General features: G+C 33.2%; 2 protein-coding genes and 3 non-coding genes across 5 annotated transcripts; 2 read left to right on the top strand and 3 right to left on the bottom strand.

The window, feature by feature from the left end:
* Positions 1-14,646: 14,646 nt before the first annotated feature.
* LOC146933641 (uncharacterized) lies at positions 14,647-19,495 on the top strand. Its single transcript, XM_085705432.1, has 4 exons — positions 14,647-15,338; positions 18,323-18,415; positions 18,526-18,593; positions 18,856-19,495. The coding sequence occupies exons 1-4, from the start codon at positions 14,661-14,663 to the stop codon at positions 19,016-19,018; spliced, it is 1,002 nt and encodes a 333-aa protein (XP_085561558.1). The 5' UTR covers positions 14,647-14,660; the 3' UTR covers positions 19,019-19,495.
* On the bottom strand, positions 19,486-21,329 carry LOC146933640 (wall-associated receptor kinase-like 20). The gene is made up of 2 exons (XM_085705433.1): positions 20,449-21,329; positions 19,486-20,015 (listed from the first exon to the last, which is right to left on the bottom strand). Exons 1-2 carry the CDS (start codon positions 21,311-21,313, stop codon positions 19,963-19,965), a joined length of 918 nt encoding a protein of 305 aa, XP_085561559.1. The 5' UTR covers positions 21,314-21,329; the 3' UTR covers positions 19,486-19,962.
* Positions 21,330-23,099: 1,770 nt separating this feature from the next.
* On the top strand, positions 23,100-23,171 carry TRNAH-GUG (transfer RNA histidin (anticodon GUG)). Its single transcript has one exon. It is a non-coding gene; the product is annotated as a tRNA-His (tRNA).
* A 70-nt stretch (positions 23,172-23,241) lies between these two features.
* On the bottom strand, positions 23,242-23,345 carry TRNAY-GUA (transfer RNA tyrosine (anticodon GUA)). Its single transcript is given in 2 exon segments — positions 23,242-23,295; positions 23,309-23,345. It is a non-coding gene; the product is annotated as a tRNA-Tyr (tRNA).
* Positions 23,346-23,552: 207 nt separating this feature from the next.
* Positions 23,553-23,637, bottom strand: TRNAM-CAU (transfer RNA methionine (anticodon CAU)). The gene is given in 2 exon segments: positions 23,553-23,588; positions 23,600-23,637. It is a non-coding gene; the product is annotated as a tRNA-Met (tRNA).
* Positions 23,638-26,029: the final 2,392 nt, after the last annotated feature.

Raw genomic sequence — 26,029 nt, 5'->3', positions numbered from 1 at the left:
TTTTAAAATAAAATCAAACATGCACCTTTTTTTTAATGAAAATTCAAACATGCAATTGATTGTAGCTTATGCGGTAGTAAATACTAGTAATAGCATTGGCATACAAAATTAAAATCCCACCACAGTTATAAAGGGCTAGAGTTAGGGGTGGGAACAGGCCAGGCCGTCCGACAGGGGCCTACGGCCTAGCCTATTTAAAGCTTTGTTCGGCCTAGCTCGTTTATTAACAAGGTCAGACTCAAGCTTTTTATAAGGCCTATTTAATTAAACAGGCCAGGCTAAGGCTTGCAAAAAAGCCTATTAAGCCCATCAGACCGGCCTATTAAGCTTTTCATATTTAATATATCTTCCATTATTAATATTTTTGAAGTTCTTTTTATAAACACAAGCCTTCATATGATTGATTATTTGGTAGCTGATATATTGGTGTGATTAGACCTTCGTAAGAATTCATTATTTAGTAGCAAACATATTTGTATGCTTTAGGCCTTAATAAGTTTTGGCCTATTTAGGAGAAGACTTACATGTGTTGTCAGGTCTTAGCATAAAATAAGCTTTTAAATAGGCTTTCAGGCTTCATTTAATAAGTTTTGGCCTATTTAGGAGAAGGCTTACATGTGTTGCCGGGCCTTAGCATAAAATAGGCTTTTAAATAGGCTTTCAGGCTTCATCAGACCTTTAAAAAGGTCAGGCTAGACCTCGAAAATGAGCCTATGACGGGTAATATGTCAGACTCAAGCCTATAATTTTTGAAGTAGGCCAGGCTTAGGCCTTACAAAGCCCGGCCCGGCCTAGCCCCATTTCCACCCCTAGGTAGAGTAGAGCACGTAGTCTTTTTATTTACTCCCTCCGTCCCTTAATGTAACCACCCATTTGATTTTATTTTTGTCCCTAAATGTAACCCCCTTTTCAAGTTACTAGATGCATTTATTACTTTTTTCCTAAACATACCCCTAATTAATACTACTAACTTGTCTTGAAATATGAATAGTCAAATTTAATACACATACAAACAAATGACAATTTGGTAATATTAATACACAAAACAGACACATTAATTACACTGACAACTTTTCTTAAGAAATGTGAAAAATGCAAAGGGGGTTACATTAAGGGACGGAGGGAGTATTTTTTAGAGGAGGTGGAGTACACCTTCCGGTCACAAATATAAGCAAAAATTCACTTTTTAGGTTCATTCAATAAATGATGTATGTGGTTATTAAATAGACCACATACATCATTTATTAAATGTACTTAAAAAATAATTTTTTTAGTTATATTTGAGTTTAGATGTTTTAAAAATTGGATTGAATGGTTGAATTCAGAGTCAGTTAATTTGTTGTTTTGCATGAGAATCATTCAATTGCATATGGTGACCATTGTCGAGCGGTAATCTGACGCTCAAGTCAAAATAAAGAGTGAAAGATAGTATTTTTTTAAGGGTAGTGTTAATTTGTGCCCTTAGGGCACATGTTAAGAAACCTAAAAGAAGAAATATTCTCTAAAATTTTGTGCATTCAATTCATTAAAAAATTAAAGATTAAATGTAATACACACATTCTAATAAATTATTTCTATATTTGATTTAACAACTTGTGTCTTAAGGGCACAAGTTAGCAATTCCCTTTTTGAAGGGAAAGAGTGAAAGATATTAAAAGGATGGATAATGTAAACTTAAGTTAGTTGTGAATAATGTTGAGTTCCCGACGCCTGTTATTCATCTTGGGGGTTACCGAATGGAGTCATTTCCAACAATAAAAAAATGGATTTTATGAAACTAGATTTAACTATTATTTCCCTTTTAAAAAAAACTCCAACGATGCATAACCGGCTATATTTGGAATTAGATTTAAATGACAAACTTGAAGAACATTGAAAATAAATGGATTTTATGAATTATTTTTGCCAAAACTAAATTTAAGAAATTTTATGAATTGAAGAACATTTTTTTTTCTGTCTTCTCTCTAAAAAAAAAAATGTCATCAAAATTAGGAACTTAAAATCCCTTCTTTACTTTATACAATAATATGAATCTCAAATTGATCCTTATAATTCTTGAAAATTGAGTCACATATGTTTGAAAAAAGGCAAATGTTAACTTATGCCCTCAAAGGTACATGTTAAGGAACTCTTTATGAAAATACACGTATTAAAAGTCGTGCATTCAACTTCTTAAAAGTTAAAATATTATGTTTGCCAATGAAAAGTTACTCTTTATAGGTTCCTTAACATGTGCCCTAAGGACACAAGTTAACATGACCCAAAAAAATTAGACATTAGTCTGTATTTAAAATCCCTATATGTATAATCCTGCAAATTAGTCCTTTAAAAATAAAAGTTGGTCTCTATAAATTTTCATAAAAAAATTGTGAATCGGTCCCTTTTTTTTATATTTCGATTAGTCCCTCAACTATTGAAGTTTTAAATTCGACCTAAATCTTTAAAAATTCTCATCTTAGATTATTTTTTTCATTATATATTTATACTTTTATCCTTAAACTTTTAAATTTTATATTTATTTTTTTTGAAGGATAAAAATTGTCAACAAAGTTTAAAATGGTGAATTTTACAACTCTATCTAAATAAAAAAAAATCTCTAAGAAAAAAATATTCTATTGAAACATTTACATTGTCCAAAACTATCATTTCTATAGAATTTCTAATTACCTTATCCAAGCACGTTTTAAGATTACGGCTGTGTTTGGTAACACAAAAAAGCTAGCTTATAGCTTGTTGGACTAGCTTATAAGTTTGTTGGATGAAAACATGATGTGTTTGGTAACAAGCTTTTTTCATGAGCTTAAAGCTTTTCTTGAGAAGCTATTTCAAGTAGCTTTTTAGCTTGTAGCTTATAGCTTTTTATACATTTTACCATTTTTAACCTTTAGTTTTATTTTATTATTTTTTATAAAAGAAAAAACCTACCCACTAGCAAGAAAAAACCGCCCACGTTTTGCCAATGCCTCTTCTTATATCTTTTCTTTTACCATTTTTTTTATTTTTATTTTTACAAATTGAGAGTATAAAGTATGTTCTTTATATTGCACACATATATCATATTTATTAGTGCTAGTTTAAAGAAAAATATATAATTTTCCATAAAAAATTGTAAACTAAAAAGATACGATTATCTCCTAAAAAAATTATGATAATGAAGTTAATTAAACAAATATATATTTTGAATTCATATATCACATATAGCATTGTAAGGATTTTTTTTTTTTATAAACATAATTTATACGACGAGCAAACATACATATACTTTTATGTCATTTTATACTTATCAATCACTCCAACGGTAAATTTTACCAAACACATTATTTTTAATAAGCAAGCTTTTCAGTTACAAGCTATCAGCTATCAGTCATCAGCTATAAGCTAGCTTTTCAGCTATCAGCTAGCTTATCAGCTATCAGCTAGCTTATAGCTTCTTTTTACCAAACAGAGCCTACATTATGCTCTAATATAATTCCACTCTTGATATTCATGTGCAACGGTGACTTGTTCGTAAAGAGTTTTGTTCTGACTTCAATTAAATATTGTGATAGTATAGTGGATGGTGGAAATCGCTCTTAATTAACTGATCTTTCAACCATAAAGTGCATTTTAAAAAAACATGGAAAGATGTTAGGCGAAAGAAAAAGCAGGATTTTAATGATGGAAATACTAACAAATGCCCTTAGAACATTGTTTAAGTATTTAAAAATAGTAATTTTTATCTTTGAAATTATACAATTATGACTTTTACAAATGTTTGATCTATTTTAAAGACAAATTTTTTTTTTTGAGTTCCTTAAACAATATACTTAAGACATTTTTAATTAAAGTGCAAATACATTTGAGTACCACATTTTTACTTTTGAGTTCTCTTCTACTTTCGTGAAAGGACCCGTCGAGTGCTTGTACTTTGAGTTCCCAAAGTTGAAAGTTGAAACTGACATTGGTTGGAAAATATATTACTAATAACATATTTTATCTAACACATTCTTTTAATTGATTAAATTTTAAATGTATTCCATTAGATTTATGTAGGATTATACATGATTTAGTGAGATCCTTTTGAATTTTAACCAATTAGAGAATGACTTTTGGAAAGAGTGTGTTATTAATATTCATTTTCTACCAGCTATCCATGGACAAATATAAGCAATTCTATTTATTCAAAATAAAATATAAGCAATTCTATGTTCGGCAAAATTCGGATAAAGTTGTAGATACCAAAAATAAGGGAGATTAGTCACTAGTCCCTAAATAAGAAAGGAGTCGTCACACTTTAGTCCATGAATGAAGATAAATTGCAAAATAGTCCCTGAATGTAGATTCTGCTAGTCAATTTAGTCCCTGAATGCAGACTTCGTTATTCAATTTAGTCCCTGAATGTAGACTTCATAGTCACTTTAGTCCCTGAAATTGACAAACAGAGCCTACATTCAGAGACTGTTTTGCAATTTCTCTGCATTCAGGGACTAAAGTGACTACTCATCTCCCATTCAGGGACTAAAGTGACTAATTCCCAAAAAATAATCTATCATATGCTTTGTGATTTGTTTTCTCTTTAGTGGTTAGTGCAGAGCTATTGTAGCACGTGTTTCATGTGCGTCCCCACATCTTTTAATGTATCGGTGGAGTTAATTAGTAGGTGGGTGGGGTGGGTAGCCCTGGAGTTGAGATTAGATAAGTGCAGAGTAGTTAGATTTGAGTTATAAAGGGTTAATTATGTTTTTGGTCCTATAAAATTGTGATCTTGTAAGTTTAGTCCTTACTTAATTTTAATAGCATTTTTAATCCTTACAAAAAATTTCTGCACTCAATATTAGTCCTTACTCAATCCAAATTTGTTTAATTTATGCTTAAACTCTTAAGTTTTTCAACAATTTTTTACAGGCGTGTTAAGAACGTTATTAAAAGGTCCTCCAAAAAAAATATCGCAAAAATTTGATTTCTACGTCCATATTTTTGTTACTTATATCTTAAACTTTTGTCGTTTTAAAAAATTCATATTTAATTTATTTCATGTTAAAAAATTATAGATTTTAGTAAATGAACCTTTCATAGTGTTCTAAACTTGTATAAAAAGAATCGTTAAAAAATTTAAGAGTTTAAAGATAATTAAACAAAATTTATTTTAGCAGGGACTAAAATTATAAGTAAATTTTTTTTTGTATGGATCAAAAAAGCTATTAAAATTAAGTAAGGACTAAACTTAAAAGGTCACAATTTTATAGGGACCAAAAACATATTTAACCCTTAGATAAATGATTTTATTAAAGAAATCTATTCAACCGGTTGAGTTGAGAATCAAATTATTCGTTAGTTGATTTGATTATTTGATATTTGATTGAGTTGTGCTTGAGTCGATTGAACCGTAATTTGAAGGTTTTAATGGTCCAATCTTCAATCTAATTTTAAAAGGGGAAATTTTAACTTGTGTCTTTAGGGTATAAGATAAAAATCAAAAATAGACATAATTTTTTTTAGGGAAAATATAAACGAAATCTTAAAAATCGTGTATTCTTAATTTTGAAAGTTTTATTTTTTTTTCTTTCAAGTAGCCTACTTACAATTTTAAATTTTCTCTTTTTAACTTGTGCAGATTAATTTCTTTTTAACTTCTTAACTTATGTCTTTGCATGATCCTTTTAAAAATATTGGTTAAGAAGATATTAATTGTTTCTCACTTAAATTTATTTGTTGGAAAATATTAGGACATTTGTTAAAAAGCTTAAAGAAAAAAAATTATCTTAAAATTTGTGCATTCAACACGTTAAAATTTCAAAAAGCAATTTCATCAAAAAAAAATTATATCCTTAACAAATGTCTTTTTTTTTTAAAGAAATCCTTAACAAATGTTGTAAGGTCATTTATCAGCGACCCTTTGATTGTTTTATGGTCAATGCAACATTTGTAGTTATGAAAATGACTATCCATTTTCATGTGGCAAAAAAAAATAAAGGTGTAGGTCACCAAAAAAAAAGTGAGTATAAAGGTGGAGAGAGAGAGAGGATAATTGAAAAATTGAAAAACATGAGAAGGTAAATTGAAGACATAAAAGGATGGCCAAGGCTACGGTGGGAGACCTCTTTAGGTCTCCTACCGTAGGAGACTTATACTTTTTTTTTTTTTTTGTGAAATGGATGTCAACCATTAGATGTGGTTGAATTTTTTTGAATGGTTGAGATTTACTGGTTGTATGTCCCAATAGGATTGTATTACTTAAACATCTATATTCATTTTAAAAGGGTGTTTTTGGGCATTGTTGGTAAAATTGGAAGCAAGCTCATACAAACTCATGTGCCTTGTTTGTTCTCCAGGCTGATCTAGAGTGAGAGAGGGATACTGTGAAATTGCTTGATGGTTTTAGCAGATTATGTTAGTGTATAATGGAATTTAAGGCTCACAAAGTGGTCGTTCCCCTTTCAACATGGGTGTCGAAACCGTTCACTCCCATAACGGTGAATCTGTTCCCCACATCGGATTTTTTGCCGACACCGAATTTGCAGTTGATGACACCGAAAGTTGAGTGGCCTGGAGTCAATTGTTAGCATTTGTGTTTAATCCTGGCCTCTTTGTTTTTCTTCTAGAGACTGAAATTCTTGAAATAAAAATCAAACAATCCAGAAACAGATCTAGGAAGAACAAACGAAGCAAATAATAGAGATTATCATATCAATTCATTGAAGACATGACCGAGATTATCAGTTCTTCAAAGCTTTAAGTGTTCAAGGAAGAGAGGAACCAACCTGTAGTCCAGACAGATCTAGACGAAAAAATAATTTTTTATTTAAGAGAAAATTCCAACATTGCCCTTTAATTAAATGAATAACTTAAATATAATTTACCTCTAACAAAAAAAAAAAAGTCTTTTATACGGTCTCTTACCGTAAGAGACCTATGTACATCTCCTACCGTAGACGCCACCTAAAAGGATCCCAAGAGATTCAAAGGTCCTAGTTTTTTTTTTTTTTGTTTTGAAGGAATTCAAAGGTCCTAGTTGAAAGTTTCTTTCATACCATAATTATTTTTTGAACACTTTTAAAAAACTTAAAATAAGTTTAATTTGGATTTTACCCCTCTAGTTTAAAACTCAAAATTTTACCTCCCTGTTATTTTCCATAATTTTGCACCCCTCCATCATATTTGAGTTCATTTTCGTTGATGTGGTTCCATCATATTTGAGTTCATTTTCGTTGATGTGGTAGTGCTGATATGAAATATATTATATTATTTTATGGTTTCGTTCATTTTCGCTCATTTTTTGCATATTAGAATTTTAAAAAGCAATTTTCCATGCATTAAATCTAGGCTACTAGACCAAAAAAAATAGTTTTTTTTAAATCCTTAACAAACGTTGTAAGGTCACTTATCATCGACCCTTAATTGTTTTATGGTCAATGCAACATTTGTAGTTATGAAAATGACTATCCGTTTCCACGTGGCGAAAAAAAATAAAGGTGGAGGTCACCAAAAAAAGAGAATAAAGGTAGAGAGAGAGAGAATAATTGAAAAATTGAGAAACGTGAGGAGAAGGTAAATTGAAGACATAAAAGGATCCCGAGAGATTCAAAGGTCCTAGTAGTTTTTTTTTGAAGGAATTCAAAGGTCCTAGTTGAATGTTTCTTTCATTACATAATTATTTTTTGAACACTTTTAAAAAACTTAAAATAAGTTTAATTTGGATTTTACTCCTCTACTTTAAAACTCGAAATTTTACATCCATATTATTTTCCATAATTTTGCACCCCTCCACCATATTTGAGTTCAATTTTGCTGATGTGGTAGTGCTGGTGTGAAATATATTATATTATTTTATGGTTTCGTTCATTTTATGCATATTAGAATTTTAAAAGGCAATTTTCCATGCATTAAATTTATATTTTTTTAAATCATTGACAAATATTGTAAGGTCACTTATCAGTGACCCTTAATTGTTTTATGGTCAATGCAACATTTGTAGTTATGAAAATGCATATCCTTTTCCATGTGGCGAAAAAGAATAAAGGTGGAGGTCACCGAAAAAAAGAGAATAAAGGTGGCGAGAGAAAGGATAATTGGAAAATTGAGAAACGTGAAGAGAAGGTAAACTGAAGACATAAAGGCTCTGTTTGGTAAAATAGCAGATAGGTTATAGCTGATAACTGATGGCTGATAGCTTATAGTTATAGTTGGTGACTGATAACTTATAAACTAGTTGAAGTGTTTGGTAAAATTAGCGGTTCAAGCAGCTGATAAATGTAAAATGACATAAAAGAGTATCCTTGATTCATAATAAAATTTATATCAATTGATATTTAAGTATTTGAATTTTTTTTAAAGTAATTTAAATTTATTAATATAATATATCTATATCTTTTATATTATAAATTAAATTTTACTCACTAAAATTTTATTTTATATTTATTTTGATTTAAGTGTTTATGTCTTATAAAACAATTATACGTAACAAATTACAGTTATCGAATGTCCTCGTGAGCTTAGCTCAGTTGATAGGGACGATGCATAATATATGCAAGGTTTGGGGTTCGAACCCCGGCCACCAAAAAAAAAAATTATAGTTACCAAATTCAGTAAAAATATTTAATATTTAGACGTAAAACAATTTTAAACATATGAAAGGTTATGTTTTTTTTTTTTTTGTGGCCGGGATTCGAACCCTGGACCTTACATATTTTATACATTGTCTATATCAACTTAACTAAGCTCACGAGGACGAAAGGTTATATTCTACCTACATAAAAAAATTTGGAAGCAGCCAAATAACCGTCCATATACTACTATCCTTAGTTTATGTTTTTTAAAGGAATATACTATTCTATATTTATTTATTTTTGGTACAGTACGATTCTATATTTTTTTAGGTACGATACTATTCTTAATGTTATTTTTATTTTTTTGGAATCTATTCTTAATGTTATTAAAGAAGCATTATTTTTATGGGCATCAGGCATATTTATTATATTAATGTGTTGATTTAAATTATAGGAGTAATAAATTATAATGGATAAACATGAATTTTATATAAAAAAGGTCAAATACCTCACTGGGTCCTTTAAGTTTCATATTTATAACAGATAGGTCCTTTAAGTTTTTTAGGTAACAGATAGGTCCTTTAAGTTTCTAAAGTTTCAGATAGGTCCTTAACGGAGTTGATATGAAGGACCTATCTGAAACAAACTCGAAACTTAAAGGACCTATCTGAAACCTTAGAAACTTAAAGGACCTATCTGTTACCTAAAAAACTTAAAGGACCTATCTGTTACAAACGTGAAACTTAAAGGACCCAGGGAGGTATTTGGCCTATAAAAAACAACAACAACCAAGTCTTATTCCACTAAGTGAGATCGGGTACATGGATCAAATGACACCATAATGTTCTATCATAAACCATGTTTGGATCCAACTAATTGACATCTAAATCCTTTCTAATGGTTTCTCTAATAGTTTTCCTAGGCCGTCCTCTATCTCTTTTAACTTGACTCCCTTCCATTTGATCTACTCTTCTTACAACAACATCTACGACTCTTCTCTCTGCATGTCCAAACAGTCTAAGCCTATTTTCTACCAACTTTTCTACTATAGGTGCTACCCCCATTCTTTCTCTCTAATGGTATCATTGCTAATCATATCATGTACATTCTTACCACTCATTCAGCGCAACATCCTCATATCCGCTACACTTACTTGATTCTTGTGTTGGCTCTTAACCTCCCAACACTTTGTACCATGAACCCAAGATATTTGAACCGCGTAACTCGGGGTATGATATGATCTTCAACTTTCACCTCCAAGGTAGACCTACTTCTCCTTTTGCTGAAGTTACATTCCATATACTCCATCTTGCTTCTACTCAGGCGGAAACCATACGCTTCTAAGGCTTGCCTCCAAGTCTTTAGCCTCCCGTTTAATTCCTCCCTCGACTCACCAAGCAAGACTACATCATCTGCAAAAAGCATACATCTCGGTGCTATCTCTTGGATGTGTTCCGTCATTACATCCAAAACTAAAGTAAAAGGATAAGGACTTAGGTTTGACCCTTGATGCAGTCTTATTATTATGGGAAAATCTTCGGTATCCCCATCTTGCGTCCTCACACTAGTCGAAACTCCCTCATACATATCCTTGATAGCTCTAATATAGGTAATCCTAACCCCTTTCTTCTCCAGGGCTTTCCTCCAAGCCTCTCTAGGTACTTTATCATACGCCTTATCCAAATCAATGAAAACTAAGTGCAAGTCTTTATATACAAAAATAAGGGTAAAAATGGAAGAAAAAATGATAAGCTATAAGCTTAAACGCTACTTGAAATAGCGTATGGAAAATAAGCAATAAGCTCGTGAAATAAGCTATAAGCTCGTGGTAAAAAGACCGTTACCAAACAGGGCTTGTTTTATCAAACGAGCTTATAAGCTATCCGCTATAAGCTATAAGCTAGCTTGTTGACCTTACTAAACAGAGCAAAAAGGATCCGGGGAGATTCAAAGGTCCTAGTGGAAAGTTCCTTTCATACCAGAAATATTTTTTGACAAATTTTAAAAAAACATAAAATATGTTTAATTTGGATTTTACCCCTTTATTTTTAAAACTTAGAATTTTACCTCCCTATTATTTTCCATAATTTTGCACCCCTCTACCATATTTGAGTTCATCTTCGCTGATGTGAAATATATTATATTATTTTTTGGTTTCGCTCATTTTTTGCATAATAAAATAATATAATATATGTCATACTAACATTGTCACATCAGCGAAAGTGAACTCAAATATGGTCGAGGGGGCAAAAATCTGGAAAAGTATAAAATAGAGGAGGTAAAATTACAAGTTTTAAAATAGGGGGTAAAATCCAAATTAAGTCAAAATAGGGGGGTAAAACTGCATTTAAGCCAATAAGATTTTATGAAAATTTGGGTATATAAAATACTGAAAATTAAAGTATTTAACTTATTTAAGAAAGACTTGTTTATACCTTTAGTCCCTGTAAATACAGCTCATCTCATTTGAAGTTTGACCCTTGAACTTGTTAATTATTTCAAAAAGTCGCTGCAGATGTTAATCACATGAAATTTAGTCCCGCAACTTAGTTAATGACGGTCACGTCGCTGATTAGCCAACGTGGCAGTGCTGAGTGTTTAAATGAGTTGCTTACTCATCAAAAGATGGTGTAATAGGACCAAAATACTTATGAGGCTTTCAGACAAACGTGAAATTACAAAATACCCCTAGAATCTTTCTATCTTCCTCTTCTTCTCCCTCTTCCCTCTTCCTATCCCCTTTCTTCCTTCCTCTCCAAAAAGCAGTTTCGATTCAAGCACAACAAATTAAACATTTTTCTGAACAGTGTGCATTCACAGTTAAAGAAAAAATTCCACCATACGAGATGACAAAGAAACCTCATCAATGGGACGAATACCCGTAGAGATAAATGGGGAATATGTGCCTTAGGAATTAGAATAAATCAATGGATGAACTTGTGCCAGCTCTTTTTTTGTTGCGACCAGTGGCGGAGCCAAGATATTTACCGAGCCTGGGCGAAAAATTTAGTGCGTCTGGGGTATAGAGCCTCGGTACGCAGTACGGGTTCGCGGTACGCGACATTAGAAGAATTCAGTGCGTCTGGGGGTATAGAGCTTCGGTACGCGTCGGTTCGTAATACTAGTAAAAATATAAAGTATTTTTTAAAGATAGAAATATAGTGTAGCAGAAGGATACAATTACCTAAAGGATAAATGGATAAATCATAAATGGCTAACTAACTTGGCCTACTGATGCTAAACTAAAGGATAAACAGGAAGTAAATGGCTGACTGACTTGGTTAGAGAAATTCTTGAAACAAAAGTATAAGTGTTTTGGTTGTGGATAGAGGAGGAATCATGAGAAGCAGGAAAGGACAAATGGCTAGTTGCTGCTATTGTACAAAAGCCTACTGATGCTAAACTAAAAGGATAAATGGCTAACTGACTTGGCCTAAACCTTCTATACACCAATTTAAATTTACTTTCTTAGATTGAGATGAGACTTGATCACTAAAACTCCAAAAAACAATCACACATACGAAACATTAACACTAGATCACATTCGACTAATACACTCCACACCAGACCGAAATTTGCAGATTAAAATTTCAGGCTCTATTGTTTACTATAAAAGTCTTTGATGACAATGTGTTGATTGGAGAAATTCTTGAAACAAAAGTATAAGAATTTTGATTGTGGATAGAGGAGGAATCATGATGTGCCCTTGTTGGAAGGAATTTGGTGCAGTTGGCTAAAAACAAGCGGTGGTCTGGCAGATTTTAGTGAATGGTTGTGTTAAACATGTGGTGAGACTAATATTTGAAGTCCCACATCGGAGATTTTGAAAACAAATGAGAGGACCACTGACTATAAATACATAGAGTAGACAGTAGAAGTGAATGTACTAACAACGTGGATTACTCATGTGGGTCCAGTGTTCAACTAATACTAGAGTGTTGAGCATTTCCCAATGCAGTATTAATATATTATTTTTACCTGTATTGAGCTTTCTTGAGAATTTGCCCAATTTTTTTTTTTGAAGTGTGTTAATGGGCGTTTTTGTTGGGCCTAGAATGCAAAAAAATTTGATTGAGCCCGGGCGACCGCCCGGGGTCGCCGGGCGGTAAAACCGCCCCTGGTTGCGACCAAAGTGGAACCCTCTCACTCATCTCTACCGACGACAAAACTCTTTGGTGATAACTTTTAATTTTAATTAATTATTTTTTTAATATATAACTTTTAATTTGGGGATTTCAGATTTTATTTTTAATTTTAATTAATTATTTTTTTAATATATAACTTTTTGTTTAAGGATTTTTAATATACTCCCTTCGTCCCTTAATGTAACCCCCCTTTGCATTTTTCACATTTCTTAAGAAAAGTTGTCAGTGTAGTTAATGTGTCTGTTTTGTGTATTAACATTACCAAATTGTCCTTTGTTTGTATGTGTATTAAATTTGACTATTCATATTTCAAGACAAGTTAGTAGTATTAATTAGGGGTATGTTTAGGAAAAAAGTAATAAATGCATCTAGTAATTTGAAAAGGGGGTTACATTTAGGGACAAAAATAAAATCAAATGGGTGGTTACATTAAGGGACGGAGGGAGTATAACTTAAAGAGCAATGCTATATGCAATCGATTTAACAGCCGCTTTTAAACACTCGCCTGTCCATTGGGACACGTTTCTTTTCTTTTAAAGTTGGTTACCGGTTTACAGGCTATGTAGGTTGAATATTTTGAACACTTCTATTTTTCATTTTTTGCATCGCTTGAAATGACACCAAAAGTCAAACAACATTCACCATTTTCATTAAATATTTCTCTCTTGTAAAGGCCACCACCATGAACCTGGATCTGAAAGTAAAAGACCACTATAAACTTCAAGTCCACCACTCAATCAACATGAAACCCAAGCAATAAATGTCCAAATTTTTATCCAACATAACTTTACAAGTTTTTTTGTTTTTTTGTTTTTTTGTTGTGGAATTCAAACAAAGCTTCAAACTCAAAGCTATAGATATGTGTCAATTTTTTCTTTGCTATAGATATGTGTCAATTTTTTCTTTTTTCTTTTTGTTGTGAAATTGTTCTTTTGGCTGATAATAGATCCAAGCATTTTTAATTCGCTGTGTTGATGTCATTAACATGAAACGACGGTGACCCACCATGGGTCCTGATATTCAGCAAATATCAAAACTGCATATTTAACTCAGCAAAGGATAATTTCTTCTAAAATTAAGAGAATTCGTGAGAAAGACGAAGGAGAAGGAGTAATGTTATCATAGTTGTACAACCGCTGTAAAACCCCCAATACAACCACAACCTCACCTCTTCTCTGGCCATTTTTATGAGAATAGCAATAAATTCAAAGAGAAAAAGAAAATAAGGAGATGAAAATGTATCAACCACGTCATGAGGATTGAGCATCTAGCCTTTGCTATGAATCTGGGAAAAATCTCACAGGTGACTGTGAGTGTGAATGTATGGCATGGACAAATGTTTTTCTGGGTGAAGCATAGTCGTGTCACTGTCCAATTTGTTTTAGGTGATATTGTCTTCCAAATAATGAATTAAAAAATAAAAGTAAAAAAGGGTTAAAATAAACATCCGGTAACCGAGAATAGAGAGATGACGTGGCCCACTATATGATCAAGTGTCCATAGGCGAGTGCTAGAGCGCCAGTTGCTAGCACCGCTCTAACTTAAATGATATGGAAATGGGATGTCAAATGATGGATCATGTGAGAAGATAAAAAAAGAGGTGTGTTATTTGAACAATCATTTTTGAGACAACTTTTGAGACAACCATAAATTTACAAAGAAAATTTGGTATTGACGCGGAAACCAAAGGAATAGAGAGAGAAAGTAAAAACGTAATGTGAGTATGAGAGAGAAAGTTGTCATAAAAATTGTATCAAAACGGTTGTACAAATATCATTTCTCATAAAAATTTTTAGTTGACTTTCAAAATAAAGGATAAAAATCTGAATTTAAAGATTGGGGTATCAAAAGTTAACAAATTAGTAGAAAAATAACTTTTTTATACACAGACATTATTAAAAACTAAAAAAATTATGAAATCGATTTCTAATGAAATTTACTCCTATTATTAATTAATTTTTGAAAAGAATGTCAACAGTAAACGAATGGTATGCTTAGCTTTGAGTCAAAGCAAAGAGTCTTCTTTCGCGCACACTCTCTGAACATGGCGGGTTGTTTCAGCTTCACTGCTTCCCGCGACCGTTGTTACCGTTTCTCCTTCTCTAACGCCGGTCTCAAATCAACCACCACCGATCTCGGCAACACCACCATCATGCACTGCTGGGTTCCCAAATCCCACAAACCCACCAAACCCTCTCTCCTCCTTCTCCACGGCATGGGAGCTAATGCAATGTGGCAATGGAACGATTTCATCTCTCCACTCACCCGTCGTTTCAACCTCTATGTTCCTGATCTTCTCTTCTTCGGTGAGTCTCACACCTCTAAACCTGATCGAACAGAATCTTTTCAAGCTCAGTGTGTTGCTGCTCTTATGGAAGCGCATGGTGTGAGGAGAATGAATGTTGTTGGTGTTAGTTATGGTGGTTTTGTTGGGTATAGTTTGGCGGCGTTGTTTCCGGAGAGAGTGGAGAAAGTTGTGTTGTGTTGTGCTGGGGTTTGTTTGGAAGATAAGGATATGGAGGATGGACTGTTTGTGGTTAAGAATATTGACGAAGCTGCTATGATTTTGATTCCGCAGACTCCCGAGAAGATGAAGCAGCTTGTTAAGCTTACTTTTGTTAAGCCTTTCAAAGTTATGCCGGCTTGCTTTCTCACTGATTTCATTGATGTGAGTGGTTTTTCCTCACTATAAGGCTCAATTTCAGTTCAATTTTAATTGCTCTAATTGGGATCATAAACTATTGTTATTATTAGGGGATCATATAGTATAGTTTAATGTTCTTTACTTTAGAAATTCCACATGATTGATCATAATTTGATGGTTTATTTATGGTTTAAGTTGAAGATCATTACACTAGATAATGAATGAATTTGGATTTCGTTGAGAAATAGTATTATTAGATGTAATAGTTAGTTACAATAATTAGTTACACTAGTTAGTTAAGTTAGACTAGGGGTCTGTTTGGATTGGTTTATTGCTGTTCTACATGTTTCAGTTGCTGCTTCAGAATAGAAAGTTTATCTCTTACTGCTTGTAATTTTTTCGCAATCACCAACTTATTATCTCTAAGTTGATCAATGAGGTTTCTTAGTTCATCTGTAATCTTCTTTTCCTCATCAATCTGTTAAAGAGCTGTCTCTTTCTCCACGGCCAAGCTATTGTTTTCTGTCTTCATATCCTCCAAATTTTGACTCGGTTCAGCTTCTACTTTACTGGCAACGTTCAGTTGCTTATTTAGTTCAGTATTCTCAGCATTAGTTTTCAAATCCATATTAATCTCGTCTCCTGATTGTATCTTGCTCAGGGCTGCAAGATGTTTTGAATTTATGTCCTTCTTCTCTTCATGTGTAATTGTCAGCTTCTAATTTAATTCAGCAACTTCCTTTTGCGCCACTTCAAGTTCTTGCTTTAATCCGTCGATTATCTTTTGAAATTCATTTTGCATTTGTCCAATTTTGCTTTCTCTGTCCTTTGAAGAATAACCGAAATCCGAGTCAGAGTTAGATGAAGAACTTCCCTTTTCTTGCTTGCCCTTGACCCTTTTCTTTAATTCGCCTGTCATATGATCATATTGTGTATAAAGCGATTGGTATTGAATCAATATCCTCAGTAAACAAAGCAAGTCGAAATCCTCAATAAATAAAGTGATAAGGATCAGAACAAAAGTAATTAAAAATAGAGGAACGGTATTGAATCAATATCCTCAGTAAACAAAGCAAGTGGAAATCCTCAATAAATAAAGTGATAAGGATCAGAACAAAAGTAATTAAAAATAGAGGAACAGAAATGTATATATAATTTTTATAGATAATTTAGGATATAATACAACACAGGTTTTCGAGAGCCTGTCTCTCCACAATTCAGATTCTTCCTAATTCCACACATTTTTTCTATTCTGGCTTACTTCTATTTATATTAGAATTCACACCCGTTCTTAATAGATACAATTAACCATAATGGTTGTGACTGTTCCTATTGGTAACTGTTGGCAGAACTGGTGTTGTTTGGCTTTAAGGGTTGCGTCCTTTCTCCACCAGTTGTACCTTTTTGGGTCGCCCTTCTTGGCCCCACTGGATGCGTCTCTACACTAAGGGTCATGCCTCTTTGATTCGCATCTCTTAACACTGCACCCCTTGGGTGGGTCGTGACTGTTGGGTGACTTGCACCCCTTGGGTGTTGAGTGCGCTGTTGCTGGTTGTTCACTCGCTGCCTGCGGGTGTAAACCTTGGTGATGGGTGGCTTATGCTTATCATAAAGCAAGTGGTTCCCTCTTCGAAATTTCTGCTGGGGTACCATTGTCTTCAAGGTTGTCATCTTTAATAAGTTTCAATATTCTTTTCACTTTGTCTTCAATTTCCATTTTAGCTCCCTGGAACTGCTCTTCTTTATCAGGGTCAATGTGACTTTCAAATAGGGATTTATAGACTCTCTCAAGTGTTGTTTCACCATCTTCTCCACCTTTGAAGCACGGCCACCTCTAGAATTAAGCGTGTCACAGTGTCGGACACATGTCGGTGTCCGATACTCCTATGACACTCGTACGACACGTGTCGGACAAGTGTCCTAAATAAGTTATTTCTTCTTTATTTCGATAATCTTTGGACCGGTGTCAGACACCTATATAACACTTATATGAAGCGTGTCGGACAACTCAGACATATGTCTGAATTTTTTCTCTGCTTCTACACATAGTAGATTCAAGAATTAAAGATGTGTGAGAAATATTGATCAATGAGAGGTTATAGACATTAAAGTTGATTACAATGTTTTTAAATTTTTCGATGGTAGATGGATAAATAAAAGCAAAATACTATTATATCTTGTGGTAGAACATTTTTTAATGAAATCAATTACTCAAGTTAGATGCATATGTATGTATTTTGATTCTCAATTTACACGTTTTATAAATAAATTAATATATAGATAGCGGTGTTGGTGTTCTATGTTTTTTACGTTAGCGGTGTCGACGTGTCCGTGTCAATGTCGTGTCAGGTGTCCGTGTATGTGTTTCATAGTTCTCCACTGATATCCAATTTCTTATCTTCTCTTCTGAATCTGTTAAGCTCCTAGAACAAGATTGCAGCAACGAGACTGATTTCAGTTTGAAAGCAGATTAAGTTGATTTGATCAAATCCAAAAGGTGAAACCAAAGAGCTTCTTCAAGGCTTCAACTTCAAATTTCATTATTGTTTTAGAACATTGAGTTCATGAAGGATTGGTTTGACTGAGTAATTGATTCATGTGTTTTTTATTTTATATCATTTGTTTTGTCTCAATCGTAAAAGGATAATCAAACCGTTCTTGCCTTGACAGTGTTGATGCAATCTGGATTATGTTTGCATAAAAAGTGGAAGGTGTGTTTTTCTTGCTAATTATTTGATACTTGATGCCTGAATGTCTTATATGTTACCTATCTTAGGTTTCACCACTTCAACGCTGAAGAGGTTAAACCATTTTTGAAATAGAAGAGGCTATCGATATATTCATGTAGAGCTACTGCCTATATCGATCTAAAAACGGTTTTGTTGTTGTTATTATTACTAATTTTTAGCTGAAATAATCTCTTTGCCTATCCCTTGACGTGAATACACAAGCTGGCATGGCCTTTTTATTTCACAAAAATTGGTTTCTGAAACTGGTTTTACTTGCAGGTGATGTGCACCGAATACCGACAGGAGAAGAAAGAACTAATTGAAACATTATACAAGGATAGAAAACTGTCTAATCTTCCCAAGATAACCCAGGTTTATCTTCTCTTTTATTCTCTCTTGTGCTTACTTTGTGAGTTAGTTTCACTATGTCTTGCAATCTCTTGCATTAATAACTTAAGATGTATAACTGTTCAATGATGTAGCCTACCCTAATAATCTGGGGAGAACAGGACCAGGTATTCCCACTGGAATTAGCTCACAGATTGAAAAGGTAATTTAACAAACTTATTATTTTATCTTCCAAACATTTCTCTACAATTCTTCCCCATTATTATTCCTATTATTATTATGTAAAAGCTATCCATTCTCCAGCTTTATTGACTTGTATATCCCAAGGTTTTGAAAAAGAAACAAAGTGAAGTAATCTTCGACAAGATAACTAGTGCAACATGAAAAATATAAATGTATCATTTTGTTTTGTTTTACACTTGATTGTTTTATCTTTACATTTCATTCTTTCTTCTGGTTTGTAGGCATCTGGGAGAAAATGCACAACTAGTTGTTGTTAAGAATGCAGGGCATGCTATCAACATGGAGAAGCCAAAGGAACTGTCTAAGATTTTAAAATCCTTCCTCATAGATTCCACTACTCTACCAATGCAAGAAAACCTCAGTAATGGTCGCAAACTTGATTAGCAGGGTCGCCCATAGAAATTATAGAGATTTTCAGCATTACAGATATGTTTGTGTATCTATATGTTTGTTGCATAGTAAACAACCATGTGGTATTTTTTCTTGCATGTGATGTAGAATGTGAAGTTTGGAAAGATGGTTCTCTGCAGGAAAAATAACCACATCTTCTGCCAATTCAAAGGATGTAGATCAGCATCCGTAAAGAGGTTTTACGGATCAACCACTATAAACTCATAATTCAGGAAACTAGAATTTGATGCAAACGCAAATATTGCTAAGGGAACCCTCGAACAGGGATTACACATATGTATTGTAATATATTATGAGCTGGTGTACGTATTTCAACACTTATTATTATTGTCTGTATATGTATTGCAAACATTGTTTGTAGAGTAGCATTATGGTATGTAGCATAGCATAAATATAACAGTTGTTTGAATAAAGATATCTAAATTTAACATTTGGACTCGTTTGACTAAAGATAGTTTTTATTGTTATTCAACATCAATATGTAATGGTGTAAGTTTTTCACCATGCAATTTTTTTTTACAGAGATAACAATACACCAAAAGTGGAAGCTTTGACGCAAAGGTAAATTTGTTGTCGAGCTCAAGTCTTGAAAAGAGTCTCTTACCTAAAAACAAGGTAAAGTTGTGTCAAATACATCAAATGGTGAGATCCTTTCCAGACCCTGCGTATGCCCGAGCTTTGTGCACTGACTGCCCTTTTATTTTTTTGACAATACACCAGACTTGTACAAAAAAAAAAAAACAATACACTAGACTAGACTTCATAGGAATGGATGCTCAATAACTTTATTCCATTTTTCTTTGAATGTACTTTTCTAAGGTAACTTTTGTGCATTAAAGAAGGCTGATGATGACCTCCTCTGAATGACTTAACTGTTAGTATTAGTAATAATCAAACCCAGCAGCATTATCATCCGATTACACTAGGCTGAAAATGATACCAGCCAAGATGGAACTCCAGACATTCCCAACTGTTCATAACAGAACAGGTTATTAATGATACATATGAGTAAAAAGTAACAATTTTTCCAAGAGAGAGAATCAATATAAAGCATTGTATTCTTGCATCTGATTCCTTTCAAGTGTACAGAATAATAGTTACCCATTACTTTGGCATATTGTTTTTACATATTCTAAAAATATATAAGAAAAACACATCTCCATCGTCCAACCATCTATTTTTCCTTTTTCTTGTACTCAGAAAATGTAATGTATAAGATATAAGATATAATTACAAGATCCAATAGTCATTTGACTCATTTCCCCTAATTACTTACTTATATATAATAATATACTCCTGTATGAAAATTAAAAAAGACCCGAAAACTATGGGGAATGTAAAAATTGTTAATTAATTTATTCAAAATAATAAAAGAAACAACAAAAAGAGAAGGAAAAACATACTGTTGTACATGGGAGGAGGAGAGATAGAGTCCCAAAGGAAATCTTGGTTTTGATCGTAATTAGAGCAATCAAGGCTAGTATTATATCCACCTTTACAAACACAAACAAATCCACTTCCTGGAGGAGCATATCCACATACACCACCACTACTCTCACAACTAGTACATTTAGTGGTTGCAAAGTTATCAAAAGCACCATGAGTATATTTCAATGCCACTCCATAAACCCAATGAGTAGGATCAGTAGGGTTATCACCAAGTGACACAACCGAAGTATAACCACTACAATCATTCTCTCTAAGATTCAACTCCCCTTTGCCGTCTAGGTTCCCCGGTGAGTATACACAACATGTGTTAGTAGGAGAAAAAAGAGGCATACCAAGTGAGACTACTTGAGGGCAAGAGTAAAGAGAAGCACAAAGGTAATCAAAAGAAGTGTCACAAATGGTTGAACTTTTTTCTTGGCAAGAGAGGAGGATGAAAGTGGATGAAGATATTTGGAATGGTGCAGTTAAATCAATGCCAAAGTTTGGTGACGTTTGCATGGTGGTGCAAGTAGACATGTAGGGTGGTGTGAGTGTGAGAGTGGAAGTGGTGTATGAAATGGAGGTTATAGGGTATGAGGATGTGTGAGTTTTGAGGATGAGTTGGTCTATTGTTCCATTTGATGTGCATGTTATGTATGGGTTGAATAGTGGGGACCCGCAACCAGGACCTGTGCCAAAGGGATACTTGACTTGTATTGAGCCACATGTGTCATGGCACACTGTTAGTGTTGTTGAGGCTGTGGGTGTGGATGCTAAGATGAGAATCATGAAAAGGTTGATGAGGGTGGAAAGAGGTGGTAGTAGTGGTGGTAGTGCCATTGGCTTTGCTTGTGTTCCACTTTCTGGTATCACCTTCCACTCTTTAAGGATTGGAGTTAGTGGATGAAAAAATCGATGCTTGATTGATGTTAAGAATATATTCTCTTCAATGTAATTTTTATTTTTGGTTAAATATATTTTTAATGATTCAGTTTTTGTTTTTATCACTTTAAAATTGCTGTTCTTTTCAACTTTTTATTATTAAAAAGTGTGTTTTTTTACTTGTAAAACAAACAAAATTTGATTTTTCTAGCAAGAATAAAATTTGGCTTTAATCCATATAAAACTTTTTCTTTCATTTTTATCTCTTTAAAACTTGACATCTCCAACCAACAATGGATTGATTCAAATGATAAAAGACTTGAACCCCTTAAGCATGTGTTTAATGGTCTGGTTCATAAGTTTATAAAAATCCGATTGGGAGGGAAGAACCCACCTTGTATGCCCCACAAGTTCCCAGACAGAGATTAATCATTGCTAAGCGGCGAATCGGTTCATAAGTTTATAAAAATCCGATTGGGAGGGAAGAACCCACCTTGTATGCCCCACAAGTTCCCAGACAGAGATTAATCATTGCTAAGCGGCGAATCGGCGATGCATAAACAAGTTGTCCAACATTAGAAAAAAATCATTTTTTTCAACTAGAATAGTGGCTTAAAATTCATTTTTTTAAGGGGAATAAGTGTGGTGTTCGAGTTCGAACCTCGACCCCTACATATACAATGCATATAGTCTTCTTCAGAAAAAAGCTATGTTATTTTTAAATGATATTTTATTGATGAAGTAACAATGATTTTTTTTTCAGAGGGAAAATACTTAATGTACTTTTTAAATAGGCTTGATTGTAATTTTGATTCTATATTTTCATCGTTTTTTGGATTTGGTCCCCCTATTTTTAAATTTGGTTTTGGTCCTTTTAGCGTATTTTTGAATTAAAAGATCAGGGATAGAATATGTGTTTATTTGACTTGATAATGGTTTGACGATGGAAAACATAATGATTTGATTATGGAAAAAGAACAACATCGATGACATGTATGAAAAATCTCAATTTTTTAAATCTAAAACATGTCATATCAGCGTATTTCATACCAAATATTTGATCGAGGGATCAAAACTATCATATTTTAAAATAGGAGAGCCACTTTATCCTTAAAAAAAATATTGGGACAAAAACTGTAATTTAACCTTTTATATATCAAACTAATAATAAAGCGTATAAAAATATTCTTATAAGAAACGTATAAAAGTACTATATTGTTGACTTAATTAGTTCACTGGCCGTTGAGTTAGAATGTGTGTGAGGATTCACAATTTTAAAAAGTATCCAGTATTCATTTTGGTCCCTCACCAAAAATACAAAGAGCATATTTTTAAAAAGTATCCAGTATTCATTTTGGTCCCTCACCAAAAATACAAAGAGCATATTGATGCATAATAAAAAATGACTATCTCTGGTTCCTTAACAAAAAAAAACCAGGACATTATGGTGCTTCATTTAAATTTTTTTTAACAGGATTATGTGACAATTTACATGTCATATAAATAATGGCTCATATGTGTTTTAAACAAAAATTAAAGAGATAATTGGTCTCTACAAAGAATTTTTGGGGGACAATTTGGTCCAAAATAATTAATTTAAAAATAAAAAAAATTAGTATATATTTTTGGTGGTGGTCAAAATTCAAATATCGTTCTTTGTTAAAGGGATGATGGATAGTAAGTTGTTTTTCAGGAGTTGATTCTATTTTTAAGTTAAAAACATAATAATTGTTAATCAACAAATGTGGCTGTAGTTTAGTGGTAAGAATTCCATGTTGTGGCCGTGGAGACCTGGGCTCGAATCCCAGCAGCCACACATGTTTTTTCTTTTCCTTTTTTTTTTCTTCCGTAAAATAAAAAAATTAACGAAAAATGAAAAACGGAATTCCGACCTACCGGATTCGAACCAGTGACCTAATTCGAACCAGTGACCTAAGGATGTCTGTTGACCAACTACAGTCCTCCGCTCTACCAACTGAGCTAAGGTCGGTTGGTGTTAAATCACGATACTAATCGAGATATACTAAGCTTAATCATACACTTCAATGTCATAGTTTTTCTCGTTTCCTTTGAAGCAACGTGTTCGATATTAAGTTGCAGAACGATATTAAGTTGCAGAAAACAAACATCTTTGAAATTCGAATGGTAGCAGGAAAAAGACAAAAGAAGATAATCTAGAAAACCAAAAAAAAAGTTTTGGGGTGAGAGAGGCTCGAACTCTCGACCTCAGGATCACTCAGAAGCTATGAGACCTACGCGCTAGCCAACTGCGCCACCACCCCATTTGATATTCAGCTTTTCAATTAAAACTTTAATAATCACGCTTCCTACTGATAGAGTTGAGAAATTACGAGTATTGTTTATTTTATTTATTTTTTGAATAAAAGAGTTGAGAAATTAGTAATTAGTGTGTGAGAACTTGAAAACCCTAATAGATCGCATCGCACTGTATTATTATTCCCGTGAAACCAAATTCGAACAACACAAACCCTAAGGCTATGTTTGGATTGGTGGTGAGTGGTGGAATGGAATGGAATGGGATGGAATGGAGCCACATTCCATTGTTTGGTTTTGCAAAAAAGGGATGGAATGGAATGGAGTGTGATGGAACCCATTCCATCCAATACCACTCATTCCTTCAATTTTCCATTCCACCCAATTTGGGGTGTATCCAATGGAATGTAACCACATTAATGATATAATTACCATTTTGTCCTCACTTTTCATTCCCCAAAATTGCAAGGGCGCGCATCTTTCCCGCATCTTTCCCTCATTTTTTTCACATCAGTCTTTTTATTCCATCTTCTCATCTTCTCCAACTCTCACTGTGTCCACTGCCTCTGCTTCTATTGATTGTAACTTTTCACTCCAACAAGGTAACCCAAATTTCTTCTTCTTTTTCTAGTAATTCTTCATCTCTGTTATCATCTATTGTTATTTCTTTACCCATTTCTTATTTTATTTTTCCCAAATTAGTAGTTATGCTCTTTTTCTTCCCCAAATCAATAGTGATGGTTCTTTTCATTTTTATTCTTCTTCTGAATTGTATTAGATCTATGTGAATCCATATTTCTAAATCTGTATATTTATTTATGTGCCCTAGAAAATTAAAAACTTGTTGATTTTTGTGAACTCAGTTTAACTCAATTTAGATGTTGAATATTGATGAGAAAATCTATTCTTATGTGCCCTGCAACTGAAGTTTATAACTATGGGATAATATTACCTTTGACTAGCCTCACGTGAATCAAGCTGTTGTTATTCCCTTCTCATAGTTGACTATAATCATTTACATTAATGTATTTAATCTTGTGTGTTAATGCTTTTGAATCTCATTCATTCTGTACAGCAAATACATATCTTGCCTATTAATGTAATCGATCATGTCTCTCACTATATGTGTGTTAATGCTTTAAATTCCCATGATTTTATTCGAGTTTATGCTAAAAGTTGATTTTATTCTTGAATTTTTATAGATGACCAACGAAGACATAAGAGCCAAATATGCGAAATTGTGTCAAATGATGATTGTTCAATTATCTATCATTATTGTTCTAATATGTTCACTAAAAAACAAGTCTAGAAGAGCCCAAATACATTCTAGAATCACAGAGCATAGGGAGAGAGTTAGAAATGAGCTAATGAAACATATTATAGGAAGTGATCGATCTTATGATATAATTCGTATGAGTCCCGAAGCTTTCTTAAACTTGTGCACCTTATTACGAGATCGCGGTGGACTTACACATACACGAAGGGCATCTATTGAGGAACAAGTAGCAAAGTTTCTTTACATAGTAGGACATAATGTGAGAAATAGTGTGATGTCTTTCTTCTTTAGACGTTCTGGTGAAACAATTAGTCGTCATTTTCATAGAGTACTAGATGCTTTGATAGAGGTGGAGGGGATATTTCTGAAACAACCTGATGGTACACAAGTTCCTCCGGAGATACTTAACAACAATAGGTTCTACCCGTATTTTAAGGTAAATAGAAATCATGTCTTACACAAATATTAACAAGTTATGTTATACACTTTTAATATGTTAATTGAATGTCAGGATTGTATTGGAGCAATTGATTGTACACATGTGCGTGTTAAAGTACCAGCACATCTTGCACCTAGATATCGTGGTAGAAAAGATTACCCAACACAAAATGTCTTGGCTGCATGCACATTTGACTTGAAATTTACATATGTCTTGGTTGGATGGGAAGGAACAGCATCCGACTCTAGAATAGTTAAGAGTGCGTTGACACGTGCATATCCTCTTAAAGTTCCACAAGGTAAAAAAAAAAAAGAACACACCAGAATTGTACAAGTATCTAGATTAGCCAAACTAATAAACTTGTTATTTTTTTATAGGAAAATATTATTTAGGTGATGCAGGATTTCCTTTAAAGGCATGTCTCATCACACCTTATAGGGGAGAAAGGTACCATTTACAAGAGTATTCTAGGAATCCACCTCGAAACCCTCGTGAATTATTCAACCATAGACATTCGTCATTACGAATGTCGATTGAATGTGCATTTGGAGTGTTGAAGAAGAGATTTCCAATTCTACAAACTTCAACTGAGCCCACATTTGGTATTAAAACTCAAAATAAAATCATCACTGCTTGCTGCATATTACACAACTATTTGATGAGTGAAGACCCCAACCAAACTCTA

The sequence above is a fragment of the Medicago sativa genome, chromosome 4 (assembly GCF_051527215.1).
Source record: "Medicago sativa cultivar Bolivia chromosome 4, Bolivia_mono, whole genome shotgun sequence".
Lineage (NCBI taxonomy): Eukaryota > Viridiplantae > Streptophyta > Magnoliopsida > Fabales > Fabaceae > Medicago > Medicago sativa.
Note: the sequence above shows the minus strand (reverse complement) of the source record. Positions and strands in the feature narration are given on the sequence as shown.